This window comes from Haliotis rubra, unplaced genomic scaffold (assembly GCF_003918875.1).
Source record: "Haliotis rubra isolate DU_JTF1 unplaced genomic scaffold, ASM391887v1 Scf473, whole genome shotgun sequence".
NCBI lineage: Eukaryota > Metazoa > Mollusca > Gastropoda > Lepetellida > Haliotidae > Haliotis > Haliotis rubra.
The window spans coordinates 771170-795444 of record NW_025767161.1 but is presented as its reverse complement, the minus strand read 5'-3'; the positions used below and the strand labels follow the sequence as shown (position 1 = coordinate 795444).

General features: G+C 41.4%; 1 protein-coding gene across 1 annotated transcript in view; it reads left to right on the top strand.

The window, feature by feature from the left end:
• The window catches only part of LOC124290748 (dedicator of cytokinesis protein 7-like), an 84785-nt gene that overhangs the window by 36620 nt on the left and 23890 nt on the right, over window positions 1–24275 (top strand). Inside the window, 14 exon segments of the mRNA XM_046727561.1 lie at window positions 1051–1191; window positions 2251–2364; window positions 3519–3835; window positions 5163–5472; window positions 6548–6724; window positions 15187–15465; window positions 16769–16916; window positions 17654–17756; window positions 18360–18459; window positions 19045–19179; window positions 19800–19952; window positions 20271–20429; window positions 20958–21134; window positions 23634–23750. Of these exon segments, the coding sequence (XP_046583517.1) occupies window positions 1051–1191; window positions 2251–2364; window positions 3519–3835; window positions 5163–5472; window positions 6548–6724; window positions 15187–15465; window positions 16769–16916; window positions 17654–17756; window positions 18360–18459; window positions 19045–19179; window positions 19800–19952; window positions 20271–20429; window positions 20958–21134; window positions 23634–23750 (2430 nt within the window).

The following is a 24275-nucleotide window of genomic DNA, read 5'->3' as shown; positions in this document are numbered from 1 at the left end:
TCAGCAACTGACAGTCCCTCAGAGGCGTTAAAATATTAGCCTCACAAGATTAATATGTATTTTATACATACTCATCTAGCTTATAACTCTAAGGAGTTTTAGGGCTATGTATATATGTTCAGCTTAAGTATTCTACCTTAAGCATATACTTGGATATAGTCAATTTCAGTGCCTCTATCAGAGTCACCTATATATATATATATATAATTTATATGTATTGTTCAATATATTCATAATGTAATTCCCCTTTAATGGCTTTATATAACCTATGGTTTTCTTTATACAGGATACATCCTAAATCTAAGACTTCATGAAGTTCCCGTAGGGGATATTACAGTATATCTATACAAAATCACTAATTATAAATCCAAAGTATTCTGTTACCCACCTCCGTTCCGTGTAGGATGCTACAAGCAAAGAGCATGAGTCAGGATAAGGGAAAATATGTAATTTTTAGAGTAAAATTGATATTTTATACTTATCCTGACTCATGAGGTTAGCCCTCCCATCCTCCCCACATAACACTTTGGATTTCCCTGTAAATTCAAGTGTTGGGCTCGCTAAATCAGGAGAGAGTGGAGCACATGGCCAGAGGGTGGCGACACCTTTTCCCGCCAGGGGAGACAAAGGGGAGCAACTCGTGGTGAGTACCAATTAGTGATTTTATTTTGAAGGGAGCTTCAAATAAGGAGATATATGTAATTTTAGAGTAAAATTGATATTTTATACTTATCCTGACTCATGAGGTTAGCCCTCCCATCCTCCCCACATAACACTTTGGATTTCCCTGTAAATTCAAGTGTTGGGCTCGCTAAATCAGGAGAGAGTGGAGCACATGGCCAGAGGGTGGCGACACCTTTTCCCGCCAGGGGAGACAAAGGGGAGCAACTCGTGGTGAGTACCAATTAGTGATTTTATTTTGAAGGGAGCTTCAAATAAGGAGATACAAGTGTTCCACTATGTTCGCAAGAAGAAGAAGACAAGCAAAAGAGCATGAGTCAGGATAAGTATAAAATATCAATTTTACTCTAAAAATTACATTTTTGCCAGGTGAAGAGTATGGCCGAGCATCTAAGTCAAGCAGATCGACTCACTGCTCCGAGACAGATGCGCTTCCCTGACCACTTCTTGGACGATATCTCCTCCCTCGTCAACACGCTCATCAGAGACATCGTCGACAGATATATCCGGGTATGTCTGAAGCTGTAATCAAATATAGTATGTTTGCATGTTGTAAAAATTGGAGATTGGATCATCCCTACCGAAAGATCATCAGAATTAGTCTGTTGGAGTCATTTTGATCTTTGTTGGGTTTGGAAAACTGAGATTGTACATTACCCAATCAAACGAAAGTACCAAGGGACCTTTCATTCATTAAACGTAAAATTAAACTTACTCACTTTATTCATTAAATGGAGGTGGGCAGTGGTAGGAGTTGCCAGAAGGAATCACTCACTTTAGAACATACATCTCTAAATGGGGTAGCCCAGTGGTTAAAGCGCTGGATTGGCTAGGAGGGTTGATTCCCACATGGGCAAGGAATCCCCTCACCGCGATATTGCTGGAATATTGCTAAAAGCGGCGTAAAACCAAACTCAGTCAGTCAGTCAGTCTAAGGTCGTAAAGAATACGAAGGATTGGAAGGAATATGACAACACTGACATTTTATAACAGAACATAAAGTGCTTTTACATTATGTGATTTTGTTGAAATAAAGTCAAAAGCTGTGTGAAACTGCCCTCACTCACACAGTAAATTGTTTGTGACATGTAATGTGATAGTGGTCTAAGGAATCATAATCCTTAAATATGGTCACGGGAAATCTAGTTTCCCAACAATCATTCAGTTCATGGTGCAGAGTTCCCTCCCTTATTCACACCAGGAAACTGTCATTTAAGGACTGACTGACTGAGTTTGGTTTTACGCCGCTTTTAGCAATATTCCAGCAACATCACGGCGGGGAACACCAGAAATGGGCTTCACACATTGTACCCATGTGGGGATTCGAACCCGGGTCTTCGGCGTGACGAGCCAACGCTTTAACCATTAGGCTACCCCACCGCCCCGTCATTGTAAGGAACCACAGCTGACACACTGTGATATAGGTAACTGGAATACTGTGAAAGGTTGTGTTTAAGCCAGCTCATGCACTGTAAAATAGAAATAACTGAGTGTGTAGTTAACATTAGGCTTCACTTTGACTCGACTTGTTTTGTTTCCTGTATTGATGTTACAATTGTGATGATGCAGGATCCTCCTTTGATCAAGAGCCTGAACACCAGCCTGGCGTTCTTCCTCCATGACCTGATGTGTCTGATGGACCGAGGCACCATCTTCACATACATCCACACCTACTGTCGCACGGTGAGTACACAGCTCAACACAAGCCTCAGAATTGGGGAAATACTGTCTTACAAGTCCACACTTCGAAGTTAGGTGCGTGGTCCTTGTTATCACCTTTATGATAAAATCAAAAGATGTTGACAGTTCTCAGATTTAAAAGTTATCACAGATATTCTCTAGCATCTCTGAACCTCCTTACCATCAAACATCATTCACTGGTAATATATGTGAATTTGTATGCAATAATGTTTTGCAATATTTTAAAAAATGGTTTGCCACTTTTCGATTTTAGTGACGTGAAAAGGTGTCTGTCATAACATACAGTTCTTTTTTGAGGTCTGCATTAAGAACACATATGGCAGAATTCTTTCCAGTCACAGACTGACGTATTACATTTTGTAACAATTTCTTTCTTGTACAGTCAGATGGCTGATGATAATGAATGTTTGCTAAACAAATAGGTACTCATATCTTTGTAACCCGTGAAGATCCGAGGTAGATTAGGTCTTCAGCAACCCATGCTTGCCACAAAAGGCGACTATGCTTGTCGTAAGAGGCGACTAATGGGATCGGGTGGTCAGGCTCGCTGACTTGGTTGACACATGTCATCAGTTCCCAATTGCACTGATCGATGCTCATGTTGATCACTGGATTGTCTGGTCCAGACTCGATTATTTACAGACAGCCACCATGTAGCTGGAATATTGCTGAGTGCAGCGTAAAACTAAACTCACTCACTCACTCATATCTTCGCTTCAGTAAAGTGATGATTTCAGGTTAGCAAACAGCTCGCTGTGTATATTGTCACAGATGACTTGATAGCAGGCAGGATCAGTGGCCTGGTTGGTTGTCTGTTGTCATAACCAATACTTGGTTTAATGCTCATAACATCAATCACTGAATTGCCTCGTCCAGACACAGTTATTTACAGGAAACCAACATATAGCCCAAATATTGGTGTGTTGCTTAAATCAACAATGACTTAACAAATTCTGATTCTTCTCTGAGTGGCATTTAGAAGCTGGTATTATGAACAGGAACGAGTTTTATATGGATAGACAACTTCTTAATTGCGGTGGATGCATCATTTTGGTGTAGATGCTAACACCATTATCAAGCATCACTCATTCTGACTCTGATGTACATATTATACATCTACCTGTTTTTGTTTCCAGATTGCAGGCCGCATGTCCCAGTTGTCGGACTCCACCAGCCTCATCCTGCTTCGCCTCGACTTCATCCGCATCATCTGCTCCCACGAACACTACTTCCCCCTCAACCTCCCCTTCGCCACCCCCCTCACCCCTTCAGGTACTGCCAGCCCCACCCCCAGCTCTGGCAGTGCCATCTCACACCACTCCTTCGCTTCCAACACATCCACCAGCACTCTGACAGACAAGGGCGTGTTCCTCGAGCTGACGCCAGAGTTCCGACAGCAGCACTTCCTTGTGGGTCTCGTGTTGTCTGATCTCTCAGCAGCCTTTGATACATTGTGAGTTATACAAATTGGTGTCTTAGTTTCAAAACTACTTTGGTTAATCCCTTTGACCTTTGCATTCTCTTGTATGCTAAAACATTGGAGAATGTTTTTTAAAGTTTTAAACTTTATAAAAAGTACAATTTACATTGATTGGATTTATTTACGAAGATGTGAGCAAATCAATAGGAGATAGGTTAATCTAATCCCTTCTAATGAGCCATTCATCACAAAGACTACAAGATTCTTTAGTCGTAGCATTCAGAGACCTCTGCGTAATTGGTATCTTTATCTTATGAATGTACATCAACATCCAATTCTTGTTGTCTTTAGGATTTTGGTTGTTTAAATGTTAGAACCATGGTGGTAAGTGATAGTGAATTGTTAGAAAGTTATATCTGATTTGGCCTAGGACCCAAACAATTCTTTATTATCCCCCGCCATGAAGTTGGAGGGGGATATAGGTTTGAGCTCCATCCGTCCATCTGTCCGAGATGATGGGGACAGATTTTCTCAAAAACTGTTACAGATAGGCAGAGGCCCAGATAAGTTGCGTATCCGGGTAAAATACGCATAGAATTAAGCATTGAAAAATAATTGTTGCGTACCAATTACACATTAAAAATGTTAGATACGCAAAAAGTTTAAAACAAATGCGTATGGAATATATTTATAAAAAGTGCTTGCATAATGAAAAAGATATCGATTGCTATCAAGTTGTACTGTTAGTATAGGATGAGTGATGTTTTATGAAATAATTTCCATTATATTTAAGTTGGTTTTGATTAGGTATGACATAAGGCAGAACATACCTGCTTAGTAAACTTGCTCAATGACATAATATTTAGGTGAGTAAAGTGACTGAAATACGCACATATTTGAAAGCAGTGGGTAAATGAAATGCCCACTCAACATTCATAATACCCACTCCAAAAAAATACAGTGGGTACAGTACCCATTTGAGCTAAATCTTATCTGGAGCTCTGGATAGGGAAACCAAATGTTGTACGTATTTTCAGAACACAAATGCCTTTGATGGAGTTCGAAAATGGAAACTGTGTTACAATTCATTACAGAGTTATGGCCCTGGTCATGCGTTTCCAATGGGAACAGATTTTTTCATTTAACAGCTTATGTATGGCTATTTGTAGGAAGAAGGAATAGTTGTCAAAATAGGAACAGAACACTGTGGCGGGGGATATTCATGACCATGTCGTCTTGTTTAGCATGGGGAAAGTTTCCTCAGGGTTTGTAGATCTTACTGTTTGGGTGTCTTATGAGAGTAAAAGATCAGATATTACTAGTACTGCTGTAATTTTTGTGAGAATTGTTTCTATTGCAGCAATCCATCCATCCATCAGAGGGCTGTCAATGTTGTTCGCAACTTGTTGTATAACCACGATCTGGATGTACGCTACACCAACCCAGAGGTGAAAGGCCGCCTATCTGCCATGTACCTGCCTCTGGTGGGGATTGTGATGGGGGCACTACCCCAGATGTACGACCCGAATGCTGAAGGTCGGAACAGAGAGTCAAGTAACTTTGATGAGGAGGGGGACAAGATCAGCAAGAAACTGGCCCTGGCTATTGCTGGTGCATCCTTCTGTGCCAGTGGAGAGGCACCCTATGACCCGAATGAGCCATCAGGGAAGGTGAGATCAGTGCAGCTTTCTCTAGACAAATGAAATGAATGACCTCACGAGAGGAGTGGTTTTACACCACTACAGGCCTGTGATTTCCATCGTATCACAGTGTAAGAGCTTCATGTGGGGTAAAGACCTGAAGTGATGCAGGTCTAATCAGTTGCCTCTTTGGTGAAACCCACAAGCATAGGTATTGTTCTCACAAACCTAGAATCAGGCTCATGGCAAACACGGATTCATACTTCATCGTAGGATTCTGGCATGCCGAAGGGAGGCAACTCTACATTGCACTGCAGAACCTTAGACTGGGCAACCCAAGTCCCTGGGTGTCATTACGGTGGATATTGGATCCTAATATTATCCTGCTTTACATATTCCATCCCCTTCAGTATCATGAGGAAACGGTACTGGTGACGTTACAATGCCGTCTGGTAATTCCGCGCACCTAAGCACATCGATCGCAACACGGCAACTAACGTCTCTTATTTTTTGTGGTTTACGTGACTAAACATGCTGGTATGAATCATATTTACCTAGAAATATATATAAGACTATAAGATTCTCACGTTGCATTATGCCATACGGTTGACCTTACTGGCGTTCTGACGACATCGCTTGCTGTCCGGTAATTCTGCGCAGCAACTGATGCGCATAACATCCAGTTGGAGATCCAAAGTATGGAAGCGTATTAGGCCAGATTATTTTCAAAAGTCACTTCATCAATGTAAGGAAGAAAACGACTTTTCATAAAACTGTCAATTGATCTGTCAATTACTGTTATTTACTTACGTTTAGTGATCAAAAGCCAGTCCCTTGTAGAAATGTCCCAATTTCAAGCGTAAATGTGTTAGCAGACGTTGTTTACCTCGATACGGAAGCACGCTATTGCAGCTGCGCAGAATTACCGGACGCGCAGAATTACCGGACTCGTTTGTATACCTGGAGAGAACTGTGATGCCAGTTAGAAAGTGGTTAGATGTAACTTATATTATATTTGAGCTTACGTTAGTCTCAGGGAAGTACTGGCTGTTTGATGTCCCATTGATGTCGACTGCTCAATGCTATGTTTTCTGCCTAATTCCAGATTAGGAAATGTCCTCTGAACATGGAAACCACGCGGAACTTGCTCATCTGTTTTCTGTGGGTGTTGAAGAACGCAGAACACACCTTATTGAAGCAGTGGTGGGGGGACCTGCCGATGGTGAAGTTGAACAAGCTCCTGGAGGTCGTCTACTTCTGCGTGTCCAACTTCGAGTACAAGGTTCTCCATACCCTAATCCTCTCTGTAGGGCACCTGTTGCCTGTGTATAACTGTTCATATTCATTACATCATCCTGATTCTGTAAGTCATGAAATTAATGCCATTAAAATGATATAGTCCTTAATGCCGATAATGACCCATTAAAAATGCAATGACTTTTCTTATATTAAAAAAAATAAAGCTATTTTTACAATTTTCCAAAATAATTCTTCAGATCATGTGATTGAAAATGTTTTTATAAAAGTTCCTGCTTGCATTAATGTCATGACTTGCAGTATTTGGGTATATTATGGTTGTTGATCTCAAACATTTTTGTTAGTACTAAGAAATGATGCGTTCAGATTGATCATCAAAAGTTTTCATTAGCTAGATGTTGATCTTTGTGTGATTAAAGTTTGATCTTAATAAGCTGGCTATAATTCTAAGCATAACATTTACAAAATTGAATTCCTCTTAATCTTAATCTGTTTCTTTGTATGTATAAATTATATTCTTATTGATACTTACCAAAAGTAATCTAATAAAAGTTAATAGCAGTAACCATGGTAACATGTTCAACGTTCATCCTATAACTGCATCATCCAGTGTTCCGACTCAAGGCGTGTACTGTGAGCATGTCTACTAATGTAACCTGACCATGGGCTAGTGTTTGCTGTGTAGCAGATAATATCCACAAACTATTAATATCCATCCCCTAGCACCAGTAGTGATGATAGTAGCAAGGCAACTTAGTGATAAGCTGGTTCCGTTCCACTCATCTGTCTTAGCACTGGATCTGTTGTAACTGCTATACCATGAATATCAATAGCATTGGTGCTAAGACGCATTGCGAACTCGCAGGCCTTGTATAAGCTTCAACGTGTTGTAGTCTTGCTGTGGCTTTATTCCAGCAGTTAAAAAGTATAATGATGATGATGTTTGAGTAGTAGAACAGAGAAACCTTTTCAGTTTGGATCCCTTTAATCTGGACACCTTGCATTCTGGATCAATTTTGGGGAAGAATGTCATTCTGTTCACAGTAATGTTATGTTTTTGCCCAGAATTTATTCACATGATGTTCATAAATGGGAAACTGGGTCTTTAAAAACTGTTTAACCTGGAGGTATGTATTGTACAGCATAGAGCCAGAGTTGGTTGAAGCTCCTCGCCTAAGCTTTAGTGCTGCTGCTCTTTAAAGATTAATTTGGATAAGTTATGATCAGAAGAGAGGTGGAACACCAGTTTCAGTCATGGTAAAATCAGTATCTGCTGATTATAGACTAGTAACAGCTAGTAACGATGAGTAAAGCTAAGATTAGTCGTACAGCAGTACCGACAGTGCTACAAATAGTACCTGCTTTTCATGGACTAGGATTAACTAGTAACGATGAGCAAAGTTAAGATTAGTCGTACAGCAGTACAGACAGTGCTACAAATAGTACCTGCTTTTCATGGACTAGGATTAACTAGTAACGATGAGCAAAGTTAAGATTAGTCGTACAGCAGTACAGACAGTGCTACAAATAGTACCTGCTTTTCATGGACTAGGATTAACTAGTAACGATGAGCAAAGTTAAGATTAGTCGTACAGCAGTACAGACAGTGCTACAAATAGTACCTGCTTTTTGAAGACTAGGATTAACTAGTAACGATGAGCAAAGTTAAGATTAGTCGTACAGCAGTACTGACAGTGCTACAAATAGTACCTGCTTTTCATGGACTAGGATTAACTAGTAACGATGAGCAAAGTTAAGATTAGTCGTACAGCAGTACAGACAGTGCTACAAATAGTACCTGCTTTTTGAAGACTAGGATTAACTAGTAACGATGAGTAAAGTTAAGATTAGTCGTACAGCAGTACCGACAGTGCTACAAATAGTACCTGCTTTTCATGGACTAGGATTAACTAGTAACGATGAGCAAAGTTAAGATTAGTCGTACAGCAGTACAGACAGTGCTACAAATAGTACCTGCTTTTCATGGACTAGGATTAACTAGTAACGATGAGCAAAGTTAAGATTAGTCGTACAGCAGTACAGACAGTGCTACAAATAGTACCTGCTTTTCATGGACTAGGATTAACTAGTAACGATGAGTAAAGTTAAGATTAGTCGTACAGCAGTACAGACAGTGCTACAAATAGTACCTGCTTTTCATGGACTAGGATTAACTAGTAACGATGAGCAAAGTTAAGATTAGTCGTACAGCAGTACAGACAGTGCTACAAATAGTACCTGCTTTTTGAAGACTAGGATTAACTAGTAATGATGAGCAAAGTTAAGATTAGTTGTACAGCAGTACTGACAGTTCTACAAATAGTACCTGCTTTTTGAAGACTAGGATTAACTAGTAACGATGAGCAAAGTTAAGATTAGTCGTACAGCAGTACAGACAGTGCTACAAATAGTACCTGCTTTTTGAAGACTAGGATTAACTAGTAACGATGAGCAAAGTTAAGATTAGTCGTACAGCAGTACCAACAGTGCTACAAATAGTACCTGCTTTTCATGGACTAGGATTAACTAGTAACGATGAGCAAAGTTAAGATTAGTCGTACAGCAGTACAGACAGTGCTACAAATAGTACCTGCTTTTCATGGACTAGGATTAACTAGTAACGATGCGTAAAGTTAAGATTAGTCGTACAGCAGTATCAACAGTGCTACAAATAGTACCTGCTTTTCATGGACTAGGATTAACTTGTAACGATGAGTAAAGTTAAGATTAGTCGTACAGCAGTACTGACAGTTCTACAAATAGTACCTGCTTTTCATGGGCTAGGATTAACTAGTAACGATGAGTAAAGTTAAGATTAGTCGTACAGCAGTACCGACAGTGCTACAAATAGTACCTGCTTTTTGAAGACTAGGATTAACTAGTAACAATGCGCAAAGTTAAGATTAGTCGTACAGCAGTAGCAGCAGTTATACAGTATAAGAGACATGCAAAGTATCCATCCTTTATCATGGATGGTGGCTGTTCCATGTCTGAGTGCTGTACACAATCAAGTGTATTGGTTTAGCCTGCTTGTCTAGGCTAGTAACTCATTCAGATACAGACATGATGCTGTCAGTAAGTTGCTTTGTGTTTTCTAACCAAACCATTAATAAGCATCATTCATTGGTTCAAAGCATTATCTCACCTTGACTGTGATCATGTGACAGGATGCTGGAATACGGCCATTTTGGTTTTGTCAGGTAACTGTGCTTAGCAGTCAATGCCGCAGAGCGAGGTCAAAGTGTAAATATATAGTTTAGTTCAGCTTAGTTCAGTTTAGTCTTGATGTGTCAAGATAAGACACGGAACTGTTTACTGGTATATGAAAAGGACATTTTGTCCAGTATGAACATGAATCTTTTATGGCACACTTTTTGTAGAAACTATTTGTTACAATAGATTTTCAGTTTCATGGGTTTATTATGGTTCGGTTTGGGACTTTTGAACTTTTCCTTTGACTTTGGAATAGAGCATTGCAGCATAAGTGTAGAATTGGTGTGTCTTCCCTTACAATGTTACAACAAGCATGTTGAGATTTGGGTCATGAGGTCCACATCATCACAGATCATGCTGAGAAACAGCTGTCATGGTGATCACCTCTCACCTGTTAGAAGTTACCTCCCTTTCCATCACTGTGACTGTTGAGTTTGAATGTTTGTTTGACTTGTTTCCGACTAACCTGCTTAAAGATGATGAGGGTCATTAGTAGGTGTATGCTCAAGTATCCGTTACAGTTCGTCATACAGTAAAATGTCAATAATTGTGTGAATGATTCACTTTAGTCGTAGTAAATTGAAATGAAATGTACTTTAAGAATAGCGTGGGTATTTTGGATCACAGGGTGTACGATTTCTATTTTGTTGATTATCAGATCTGATGTCAATAAGATATTGCATGCACTTTCACAAGACTCTTGTAAGGCTAAGAAATATAGTACACATTCATAATGTCAGTTTGTTCAGTTAGACCTCAGAATTTTGTGCTTTCATTTGGGGATGTGTTACACTAATGTTTATCCTGTATTATCACCTCATAGAGTTGAAGGGGAACCCGAGGGATATTAGGTCCCCTGCAACATATTCTTGTCTCCTCTTGTGGAATCAGGGTTAGAATAGGTCCCCAGCAACCTGTGCTTTTCTCTTCTTGTGGAATCTGGGTTAGAATAGGTCCCCAGCAACCTGTGCTTGTCTCCTCTTGTTGAATCTGGGTTAGAATAGGTCCCCAGCAACGTATGCTTGTCTCCACTTGTGGAATAAGGATTAGAATAGGTCCCTAGCAATGTATGCTTGTCTCCACTTGTGGAATCTGGGTTAGAATAGGTCCCCAGCAACCTGTGCTTGTCTCCACTTGTGGAATCAGGGTTAGAATAGGTCCCCAGCAACGTATGCTTGTCTCCACTTGTGGAATCAGGGTTAGAATAGGTCCCCAGCAACCTGTGCTTTTCTCCTCTTGTGGAATCTGGGTTAGAATAGGTCCCCAGCAACCTGTGCTTGTCTCCTCTTGTGGAATCAGGGTTAGAATAGGTCCCCAGCAACGTATGCTTGTCTCCACTTGTGGAATAAGGATTAGAATAGGTCCCTAGCAACGTATGCTTGTCTCCTCTTGTGGAATCAGGGTTAGAATAGGTCCCCAGCAACGTATGCTTGTCTCCACTTGTGGAATAAGGATTAGAATAGGTCCCTAGCAATGTATGCTTGTCTCCACTTGTGGAATCTGGGTTAGAATAGGTCCCCAGCAACCTGTGCTTGTCTCCACTTGTGGAATCAGGGTTAGAATAGGTCCCCAGCAACGTATGCTTGTCGCCTCTGGTGGAATCTGGGTTAGAATAGGTCCCCAGCAACCTGTGCTTTTCTCTTCTTGTGGAATCTGGGTTAGAATAGGTCCCCAGCAACCTGTGCTTGTCTCCTCTTGTGGAATCAGGGTTAGAATAGGTCCCCAGCAACCTGTGCTTTTCTCTTCTTGTGGAATCTGGGTTAGAATAGGTCCCCAGCAACCTGTGCTTGTCTCCTCTTGTTGAATCTGGGTTAGAATAGGTCCCCAGCAACGTATGCTTGTCTCCACTTGTGGAATAAGGATTAGAATAGGTCCCTAGCAATGTATGCTTGTCTCCACTTGTGGAATCTGGGTTAGAATAGGTCCCCAGCAACCTGTGCTTGTCTCCACTTGTGGAATCAGGGTTAGAATAGGTCCCCAGCAACGTATGCTTGTCTCCACTTGTGGAATCAGGGTTAGAATAGGTCCCCAGCAACCTGTGCTTTTCTCCTCTTGTGGAATCTGGGTTAGAATAGGTCCCCAGCAACCTGTGCTTGTCTCCTCTTGTGGAATCAGGGTTAGAATAGGTCCCCAGCAACGTATGCTTGTCTCCACTTGTGGAATAAGGATTAGAATAGGTCCCTAGCAACGTATGCTTGTCTCCTCTTGTGGAATCAGGGTTAGAATAGGTCCCCAGCAACGTATGCTTGTCTCCACTTGTGGAATAAGGATTAGAATAGGTCCCTAGCAATGTATGCTTGTCTCCACTTGTGGAATCTGGGTTAGAATAGGTCCCCAGCAACCTGTGCTTGTCTCCACTTGTGGAATCAGGGTTAGAATAGGTCCCCAGCAACGTATGCTTGTCGCCTCTGGTGGAATCTGGGTTAGAATAGGTCCCTAGCAACCTGTGCTTGTCTCCTCTTGTGGAATCAGGGTTAGAATAGGTCCCCAGCAACGTAAGCTTGTCGCCTCTGGTGGAATCTGGGTTAGAATAGGTCCCTAGCAACCTGTGCTTGTCTCCTCTTGTGGAATCAGGGTTAGAATAGGTCCCCAGCAACGTAAGCTTGTCGCCTCTGGTGGAATCTGGGTTAGAATAGGTCCCCATATGCTTGTCGCCTCTTGAGAAATTGAGGTTAGAATAGGTCCCCAGCAACGTAAGCTTGTCTCCTCTTGAGAAATCGAGGTTAGAATAGGTCCCCAGCAACGTAAGCTTGTCTCCTCTTTGAGAAATTGAGGTTAAAATAGGTCCCCAGCAATGTATGCTTGTCTCCTCTTGAGAATTCAGGTTAGAATAGGTCCCCAGCAATGTATGCTTGTCTCCTCTTGAGAAATCGAGGTTAGAATAGGTCCCCAGCAACGTAAGCTTGTCTCCTCTTTGAGAAATTGAGGTTAAAATAGGTCCCCAGCAATGTATGCTTGTCTCCTCTTGAGAATTCAGGTTAGAATAGGTCCCCAGCAATGTATGCTTGTCTCCTCTTGAGAAATCGAGGTTAGAATAGGTCCGCAGCAATGTATGCTTGTCTCCTCTTGATGAATAGAAGTTAGAATAGGTCCCCAGCAATGTATGCTTGTTTTGTCATGGGGAAGCCATGTTAGAACAGGTCCCCAGCTATCAACACTTTGTCTGAATAGAATGTTCTCAACAACCTATTCCATGTGGGGACTCCAGGTCACAATAGGTTTGCAGCAAGCTGTGTTTCTCGTGATAGGTCTTGTACGTCCATCCCTATTATGTGAATTGTTGCTAAAAAATGCATCTCTGGCATGTTAACAGTACAAACTTTATATGGCTGAAATACAGAGCAGAGTTAACCAACCTGCGGAACTGGACTTACACATTTAGGGGTAATATCCAGGTAGATCCAGAAGATCCACAAACGAGAATACTAGATCAGTACTTAACATTTCCTATTGGTCGAAAGCGAATCTTCAAAAAATATGTATGTCATTTGCATCTTGCGTATCCTGTACATTGATAAATGTTCCATCCATTTATTATTTATATCATCACGTGGGATGTGAAGGTGTATTGAATAGCTAGTCGATCCACAATCACAGCTGGTTGACCAGGACCTGGGGTTGTAGGTGTTAGAGGATCCTTCAAGCTTGTGTTCTGAATGCCCATCACAAAGATCAGTAGTGCTGTCACGTAGTTGTATGTCAATCCCCTACCATAATAGCATGGAGTCCTGGAGTTGTATGCCCGGCCTCTTCCCCTGTACCTGTTGGATGCGTCGGCTGTGACTTCCGCCGTCCCCGGACGTCCTCACTGCTAGGTGTGGGTGTGGTCGGCTGAGTGTGGAGTGGGTCTATCTTGGTCATCTCTCATCCACCATCACTGTCTGCTGTAACCCTGTGCCATCTGTAGCAGTAGTTACAGCTTACTAGCATAGATGTAGATGCAGAAGCGATTTGTCTGTAGCCTCAATCACTAGTATGAAGACATACATACAATGTTGTGGTTCTGGTACATGAGACTCTGATGCGACGTTCTTATCACACAATACTGCGTTAAATCTTTTGTTGTATATTGCTTAATTTGCTTTCTGAAAAGTTATTAATCTACTCATTGCTGACCAATAATTTTGTCTTTTCATGGGACCACAACATTGTTTGTTTCACTAATAACAGTTTTGTACAAAAACCAAAACATATTTGTATGTTAAGATGTTTTGTATATCTGATGGTGTTATTGTTACCTTGTAAAACTGAAGAACACCTTAAATTAGTTTTTTCAGTACTGTTTTATTGGGAGTTTTCACATTATTAATTATCATAATTTTTTCCTGAAGAAAAACATTGTCAGTGGCAAATTTTATTCTGCAGTATTTTCACATGGAATTAATTGCCTGAGGCAGCAGACCTATGCATTCTATTTTTTCTATATAATCAGCTTTGTGTAATAATTTCTGTCCTCTTGTGTATATAATCAACTTTCTGTTGGTGAGGGGATTTACCTTAACTTTTTTTGGTTTTTTGCGTAAACCATTTCTGAAATAAGATACAAAAAAAAATTTTTTGTTTCTCTTCTACAATGTTTAAAAATTGATAAGATTTTCTAATCTTTTTCGCTATAAGCTTGATTAACGTTAATTGTTGTGTTCTGTATGTGCTTTTGTTGAAAATGACAAGTGTTTAACATGTTTTACTGTTTCATGTATGCATTTTGTTATACTAATGTTTGTTTTGCATGCATCTAATGTTATGTGGCTTTGCGGGGAACCAGCAAGCCTTGATGCTTTTGTCTCTTGCTGTAACCTGTACGAACCCATACCGTCCACTGTGAGTGTCAGCGGTGGTGGTGACAGCGAGGGTGGACCTTGTCTGGGATGTGTTGTGCATGCCGTCGGCTTCAGATAGGGGATGTTTGCATGGGGTGACTGAGGAACTCTCACAACCACTCGATGTCATCCACCCCTGAAATCGCAGAAAAACAGATTAGCTTTAAATTCTTGACATACCATGGATGTAAACAGCCGAGAAAACCTAATTTTTGAAGATATGAAGATGTTTATGATGATTGGTTGCCATGACGACAAGGATGAGGCGGATGATGGTGACCTTTGAGGTCACCTTGTGCAGACATCCCTGAGTTTCTGCATGTCTGATGAGATGAGCTAACCCCAGCATGAAACAAAGGTCCTGCTTCTGGCTGTTGATCGCTATTGGAGGAAACGTTCACATTTTCTGTCCTTTATCGCTTGCCTGTGTTCACTGTCCAGTGTTGTATTGTAGGCCAAATGGGCAATCATCAACTATGACCTTCTGACACAATTACGACTATTGCGTCCGAACTTGTCATCGTCGGAAGAAACCTTGGAAGATTGGGGCAGCGGCAGTAACGGTGGTGATAGCCCCCCTCACACTCAGCGGCCTAAAAGCCACACCCTGCCCAAATCTCAATCACTCCACGAGCAGCTTTGGGAGGGAATTCAGAGAAAGTCACAGGATTTTATTCGGGGCACGGGGACTCTGCTTAATCGCAGCTTCTCCCGAGATGATCCCACAGGGCAGGTACAGGTCCGTAACCATGGCAACAACTTGCACCTAACTCGACCAGTTTACATTTCTTGAAGTAGAAACGTGACAGTTGTGCAGGAACCAAGGACGTATTTGTAGTTCTGTCAAGTGATGAAGCAGTAGACTAAGACCTGAAACTAGATGATTGTGGAGAATGACTGGTATTGACAGCATTTGTAAGCAAGTGTCAACCCAGGGGAGGCTCTTACACACTTCAGCAATATGAAGAACCTTTTTGGAGAAGATTTCTTAGTTTATAATGATTTATCTATTCGATTACATGATCAATCCAATAACTCATAAATTGAATCAACATCAGTGAGTGAAATTGAGAATTAAGAGGTCCTTATCAGAGGCCTTATTTTAAAGATTGTTCGAATTTTAGTCCATATTTTTAGATGAGACAGAAGAAATGAGACAGACAAGGAAAATGTTTTCAATTTGTAAGCACATCTTAAACTCCTCAAGGTGTCGATCCTTACTCACAAATGTTGCTGATAATGAGAGATTTATATGTTATCAGAAGTGCCAGTTGTGTGATATCATTTCTCCTGTTTTTATTAGTCGTTAGCTGAAGTTTCCTTTTTAACCTGTGATTTTGTTTAGAGGAACTTATGTATATTTATTTGATTTGTGATTTGTTTAGATCATGTAACTGTTAAATTTGACAATTCCAAGCGTTATACTGATTATACTAGTGGAAACTGACATGCATGATGCCAGTATATACCCTACCCATGTATGCCCACGATGGGGCTAACACACTGGGATGCCTAGGAGGGGCCTTCTGCCCACTAGTAATAATCGCGAGCACTGGGCATGAGGCATGTCGAGACTGACTCACTCTGTCGGCCAGCTGGCCACGCCCACAGGCACCAGGACGAGGTGAGAAGGGACAAGTTATGATATGGCCATTCGGGGAGCACTGTTCGTTAGTGGATAGTAAGTTTTGATGAATTACTGATCCGATATTTAAATTATTTGATAAGAGGTTCCTGAGAAAGCCTGCCTGCAGGTCGTTGAGACTTGTGGTGGTGAAAGACTTGCACATAAATATATAAGGGCACGTTTTCATGTATGATGGGTATGAGGTCTTGTTCAGAATTTATTATGAACTAAAGGGTATATGGAGAGTTGGAAAAAACATCTGGTGAAGGATGAACCGAGGTTGTTGGTATCTGTTGAATGGGGTACTGCAGGGAAGATCCTGTTATACAGGCTATGGGGACGATTGTCCAGTGATGTTTACAAAGAAGCTGTGTCATCTGTCTGCTTACTCTGTGTATGTGTGTGGCAGGGCAAAAAGATGCTGGCTCAGTACTCCCAGCAGACGCTGAAGCGGAGCACTGACATGAAGTCACGCTTGGAGGAAGCCATCTTGGGCACTGGTAATGCTCGCACAGAGATGATGATGCGTCGACGTGGGACTGCAGGCAGTCTGTCTGGTGAGTTGGGACAGTCTGTCTGGTGATTTGTGGAAGTCTGTCTGGTGATTTGTGGTGAGTTGTGGAAGTCTGTCTGGTGAGTTGGGACAGTCTGGTGAGTTGCGGCAGTCTGTCTGATAGGTTGACGAAGCTGGTGAGTTGTGGAAGTCTGGTGAGTTGTGGAAGTCTGTCTGGTGAGTTGTGGAAGTCTGTCTGGTGAGTTGAGGCAGTCTGTCTGGTGAGTTGAGGCAGTCTGTCTGGTGAGTTGAGGCAGTCTGCCTGTGAACTGAGGAAGCTGGTGAGTGGAGGCAACTTTTCTGGTGAATCTTGTGTTTTGAATCAGTCTCTCTGGTAAGGTGAGGCAATTTGTCTGGTGAGTTGGGACAGCTTGTCTGGTGAATCTGGTGAATTAAGGCAGTTTGTCTGGTGAGTCAAGGCAGTCTCTCTGATGAGTTGAGGAAGCTGGTGAGGTGAGACAGTTTGTCTGGTGAGCTGGGACAGCTTGTCTGGTGAATCAGGTGAGCTAAAGCAATCTGTCTTGCTATACTTATCATGGGACACAGTGGGGTTAATGCTGGGGCCTTGCTGATTCTTCTTCCAAATCGATGTGATGTTTCAATGATACAGCTATGGGACATTGACCCATTTCACTGAGGCATATCTATGACTGCTAGAACTAACTATAGAAAGTTCTTGACGTGTGTGATGATCACAGTGTTGCCTTTCAACTAACATTTGCTCCCACACTGTGACTGCAGGTGACCGGACTCCGCCTGTACTGGCTCCAGAAGGTGGCTCCATGAGGCTCCGATGGAGGAAGGACCAGGTCCAGTGGCGGCACTCCATGGAGATACAGGACAGGTCAGCTGCATGTATATACTGGCCTCCTCAGCCTGGCCTGTCTTCAGATTTGCTTTTTTTCCATTACCCTAAATGTCGGAGTTGATTGTTCTGGAGATTACGTTATGTGATGTGTAGCCCGGATCAATAACAGACCCAAATGCACCATTCATGAAAATGTTAACTTTAGCAAGTCACACTGTCATAAACATATTAGTTGACAAGAACAAGTATCCTTCGTTCATTATATGACTATGCTAGGCAATCTGTGAAACACCAGTCTGCCTATTAACCTCTCTTTACACATTCCTCTTATATGATAAGAGGCGAGACGATTTACCAGGATTTGTAGATCAGTATGCCCATGTGAAGAAAAGTACAAATGATAAAGGCAATGAATCAATTTCGCAAGTTGAAAGTTATCCCCCTTCATCTTGAGTGACAGTGTTTTGATTGGCTGTAATTCATAGCTTAACCAATCACAAGCTGTGTTACTTGAACTTTTACTGAAGCATTGAACTGACAGAAAATATGCTCTCAAATATTTAAGCTAGGGACATTTTAAACTGATTAGTAACCCACCTGGTCAGTAATATTGTCACACACTGATGCTGGATGTTACAGCATGAAGCCACGTGACGTTGAGTCTGATGCACATGTGGAGGGGAGCCTGGCTGCAGAGGTCAGCATGATCTCGCTGGACACTCTGGAGCTCATCATACAGGTCTGTAGTCATCACTGTGTCCATGTGCTTCTGGAGTGACTAACATCTAAGGCCAGTGTCCCTTCAGGATTTGGTCTCACACTCAATTGACTTACCTTTGTAGAAATTAAAAAACTCTGCGAATTAGTGCACAATGTTCATGTTTTACATTTTTTCAAGTAAAATTATAAACCTTTGAGAAATGGTTGTGAAAACTTTGAAATCATTGTATGTTTTGAAATGAAAGGATTGATGAATATGCATTAAATGTTTGAGAAGAGTTCTTGTAAAAGAATGTTCTTGAAGATCGTAAAATATTTCTGAAATGTATTTGTAGTGAGCTTCCTGAAATGTTGTGATTATTTTTTGGAAACAATCTTTGGAAACAGTTTATGCAGTTTCAGGAAATGACAAATTCACGAAAATTTATTGAACCTTTAACTTCGGAAATTTGGTGATTAAATAAAATGGTTTTACCAAAAGTTTGAAATTGTCCTGACAAGTTATTTTATTGTTTGTGTGTGGTTCACTTGTCCAAGTTGTCCTCAGCATTTCCTCCCTGCCCCCTGGACATTATGGTATTATTGAGTGTTCCACTGTCCCCAGATTGCGCAGACTTCCGACGAGATGCAGCCCCTCCTCAGCAGCGGTCTACGTGTCCTGCTGCACATGCTTGGACTCAACCAGAGCATGCTGGTCTTGCAGAACCTCTTCTCCACACAGAGGGCACTTGTCACCAAGGTAACGACACATTCATCATTCATAGACAGAGGGTGAAGCTCAGAGATGAAGGGTGTTGCAGTGTTTAATGCAATACACTTAATGAAGGATGATGTGACACCAGGCATTCCAGGGATGCTTCTAGGCCAGGGCATTGCTAGATATACTCAGCTGACATTACCTTGGCAAATTGAAAAATCATTGGTCAGTTTTCATGCAACTAAACTAAACTTGAAACATGTTGACCCTTGTTCAGATAAGTGTTGGCACACTTCCTGAAATTAGTGGGTGAGTTGGCCCAGTTTGTAACAAGTTGGATGTATTCTTACCTCGTAGTGCATCAGAGAATTGTTTCATGTTTATTGTAGCTGTTCCATGGGTGTTAGAATTGTCTGCCCTTGACTAAAGCACAAGCTTATTTAAACAACTACATTGGTCATTAATGTACATAACTAGATTTACTAGAAACAGAATAATGTTGATGCCAATCATACTCTATCTTGATCTCTCGATTTTCGTCATTTCAGAAAGGAAAAGTGTCCAGATCTGTTTGTATCTGTTTAACTTGAGTCTATGTACATTTTGTCCATGGTGTTGTTTCCATCATGTGCCTAACTTTGTGTTTATTGCTGTGTCCACAGTTCCTGGACCTGCTGTTTGAGGAGGAGACGGAGCAGTGTGCTGACTTGTGTCTGCGTCTGCTGCGACACTGCAGCTCCTGCATCAGCAACACCCGCTCCCAGTCCTCCGCATCCCTCTACCTCCTCATGAGGCACAACTTCGAACTGGGAAATGTAAATATGGCAGACAACTGTAAAGAGCTGCAAGGCACCTCACTGGCAATAGCCCTTGTGTTTCCTCTGAAATATTACTGTAATGTTTCATTCTTTTTCTTTTCTTTGTTTTACTGCTTCCGTGAACTCTTTAATAAATGAAAAGGAAAATTATTAAATTGTTTGAAGGTATCCTTCTAATTCCATACTTTTCAGAAGATAAATGGGTATGTATGCAGTAGGAATGTTCCTGTTGTAATTTTTGTTAATGTCAATAGAATTGGAGGTCAGCCTTTTCTACATTTGTATGTTTATGTTTGTCCATTTTCTCGCTGCCAGAACTTTGCTCGGGTGAAGATGCAGGTGACAATGTCCCTGTCATCACTTGTGGGACAGAATCAGAACTTCAATGAGGAGTACCTCCGCAAATCCCTCAAGACCATACTGACATATGCAGAGTTTGACCATGAGCTTCAGGAAACGTCCTTCCCAGAGCAGGTGGGTGAAACACACAGACACATGGTGGCCAAGTCAAGGCTTGAATTAATGGATCTTTGTCATAACCAATATGTTAAAAGTTAAAGATTTTGAGGCTCGGGAAACGGCGACAATATAAGAAGACCATGGAGCCCTAGAGCCCCAATAATTTTGAAAACCAGTCACATGTATTACTAGTAGGGTGTACAGAATGAACTGAATGGGCTGGTGCACCACTAGAAAAACGAAAATGAACAGGGCCTAGATTTTCGAAGCATAAGTGCTCTTAACACCTAGAACCAAAGATAGTGCCATACATTAAAGATAGTCGTAGGCTGCCATACATTAACATTAACTTACGACTATCTTAGCGCTAAGACAGCTTCGAAAATCAAGGCCCTGGTGAAGACAGTTGTTCAACTTGTAAAACAGAACATCCCACTGTGAACGTTGTACCTCGTGAATTCTCATGTACAAGCTGATAAAGAAATATCCAGAGCTTTTCATGTGTTTGATGCCAGTGTTGTTTATGCTGCATGCACCTTCCAGGTGCGAGACCTCGTGTTCAACCTCCACATGATCCTGTCTGACACTGTCAAGATGAAGGAGTACCAGAATGACCCCGAGATGCTGCTCGACCTCATGTACCGCATTGCCAAGGGTTACCAGACCTCCCCAGACCTCCGACTCACCTGGCTCCAGAATATGGCCCAGAAACACAGCGAGGTAAGAGTGATAGACCTCATTCACATGGCAAAAATCATATGGCTCGTGATTCCATGGCATTTGAAACATTTTGTTCTGTTTTTGATTCCATAAACCCAAACCATTTAAGCCATGCCCCCTTGTTCACTACTGTTTGCTGATTGGTTCACTACAGTTTTCTGATTGGTTGATGATGGAGTAGACAGGGTTAGTGTTGCATTATTGCACTGAATGATGTAACTGACATCTACAGTCTTTAGTGTTAACTGTGAAATGTGTGTGTGATGTTTACTTAGTTATTTTCAAAAAGGATTTTCGCTTGTGCATACCTTTCTAATGTTTACAGCTCCCTAACTTTATCTTATAATACCACAGCTTCAGTCTAATAATGCTACAGCTTCAGTCTAATAATGTCACAGCTTCAGTCTAATAATACCACAGCTTCAGTCTAATAATACCACAGCTTCAGTCTAATAATGCCACAGCTTCAGTCTAATAATGTCACAGCTTCAGTCTAATAATGTCACAGCTTCAGTCTAATAATGCCACAGCTTCAGTCTAATAATACCACAGCTTCAGTCTAATAATACCACAGCTTCAGTCTAATAATACCACAGCTTCAGTCTAATAATGTCACAGCTTCAGTCTAATAATGCCACAGCTTCAGTCTAATAATACCACAGCTTCAGTCTAATAATACCACAGCTTCAGTCTAATAGTACCACAGCTTCAGTCTAATAATACCACAGCCTCAGTCTAATAATACCACAGCCTCAGTCTAATAATACCACAGCTTCAAGGAGCTGAGGGGTAGCCAGGTTCAGTCTAATAATACCACAGCCTCAGTCTAATAATACCACAGCTTCAGTCTAATAATACCACAGCTTCAGTCTAATAATACCACAGCTTCAGTCAAATAATACCACAGCTTCAGTCTAATAATACCACAGCTTCAGTTTAATAATACCACAGCTTCAGTCTAATAATACCACAGCTTCAAGGAGCTGAGGGGTAGCCAGGTTCAGTCTAATAGTACCTCAGCTTCAGTCTAATAATACCACAGCTTCAGTCTAATAATACCACAGCTTCAAGGAGCTGAGGGGTAGCCAGGTTCAGTCTAATAGTACCACAGCTTCAGTCTAATAATACCACAGCTTCAAGGAGCTGAGGGGTAGCCAGGTTCAGTCTAATAATACCACAGCTTCAGTCTAATAATACCACAGCTTCAGTCTAATAATACCACAGCTTCAGTCTAATAATACCACAGCTTCAGTCTAATAATACCACAGCTTCAGTCTAATAATGCCACAGCTTCAGTCTAATAATACCACAGCTTCAGTCTAATAATGCCACAGCTTCAAGGAGCTGAGGGGTAGCCAGGTTCAGTCTAATAATACCACAGCTTCAGTCTAATAATACCACAGCTTCAGTCTAATAATGTCACAGCTTCAGTCTAATAATACCACAGCTTCAGTCTAATAATACCACAGCTTCAGTCTAATAATACCACAGCTTCAGTCTAATAATACCACAGCTTCAGTCTAATAATGTCACAGCTTCAGTCTAATAATACCACAGCTTCAGTCTAATAATACCACAGCTTCAAGGAGCTGAGGTGTATCCAGGTGGTTCAGACTTTCGCTAGTCACACTGATGGCCCAGGTTTGATTCCTAACTTGGGTACAATGTGTAGAGTCTATTTCTGGTGTCCCCCACCATGATATTGCCAGAATAATGCTAAAAGCAGCCTCGAACTCTACTCTCTCACTCACTCTCCATAGCTTCAATCAACTCCTGATATAAGACTGTCATAACCCTCAATAAATATTGATGTTCCAACTTCTTGGCTCCTTAGACAATAATATTCCATCAAGTGGGAAAAATGTCCACAATATTTACTCACTAGCACCTGCAAATCTTACAATGCAAAAACTTGTATGAACAGTGATAAGGACAAAAGTCAACAGTATGTTTTCTGCGAACTCTCACAGCTGTGAGATAGGCATGGCATCATTTTGAAAGGCTACAATTTCACACTGAATTTGGACTTAGTCTAAAAAAACAAGTTGGACTAACTCTCAGATGATTTGTTCTTTCAAATGTGTGGGGTTCCGGGGCTATTTGTCATCTTCTGATGACTCTTGTACAATGTATGATGCATTACTATTACACTCTTCTCAGAATCACATTTGGTTCCTGTGTTTGATATTCAGACCCGTGAAGGTCCGGGGTTAGAATATTGATCTTCAGTAACCCATGCTTGTCGTAAGAGGTGACTAACGGGATCGGGTGGTCAGGCTTGCTGACTTGGTTGACACATGTCATCGGTTCCCAATTGCGCAGATCGATGTTCATGCTGTTGATCACTGGATTGTCTGGTCCAGACTCAATTGTTTACAGACCGCCGCCATATAGCTGGAATATTACTGAGTGCGGCGTAAAACTAAACTCACTCGCTCACTTGATATTCAGAACACACTAACACTCGCATTAGTTACAATGTTTCCTCTGTGTTGCCAGCGGAGCAACCATGCCGAGGCAGCCCAGTGTCTGGTGCATGCAGCGGGACTGGTGGCGGAGTACCTGAATATGCTAGAGGATAAACCCTACCTTCCAGTAGGCTGTGTGGCATTCCAGGTAAAGCGACCATCGCCATGGCCCCATTTCACCAGGTATCGTAGCACTGCGACTGTCGTAAATCTATGTTATAGTATAGGAGCTACAACAGTCATAGTACTAAGATAACTTTGTGAAACCAGACCCTTGTGTCTAGGTGCTGTATGTGTAGTGACTTGAGTGTAAGAGATTTTACAATCGGAAATTGGTATGTATGATTATCATTATTGGATCCAAGTCTTTTCTATTTTGTAATTTATGTCATCATGTACTCCATGTTGACTAGACCATATTTTCATTCCAGACCAGGCAAGTTAATGACATCATTTGACGTTATGCTGCCTTGATGTGCGTCACTAAATAACTTGTATGACTTCTTACAAGTCAGGCACTAGCCTGAGAGAAACTTGACAGTGATATATATTATCGTGTCTGTTATAAAGAATAAGATTGATAACCCCACAAACAACTGAAGATATCCCGTTCATTGTCTCTAACTGTGATCGGCCGACAATAATGGATGCTGTTGTCTGCAGTTGGTTCTTC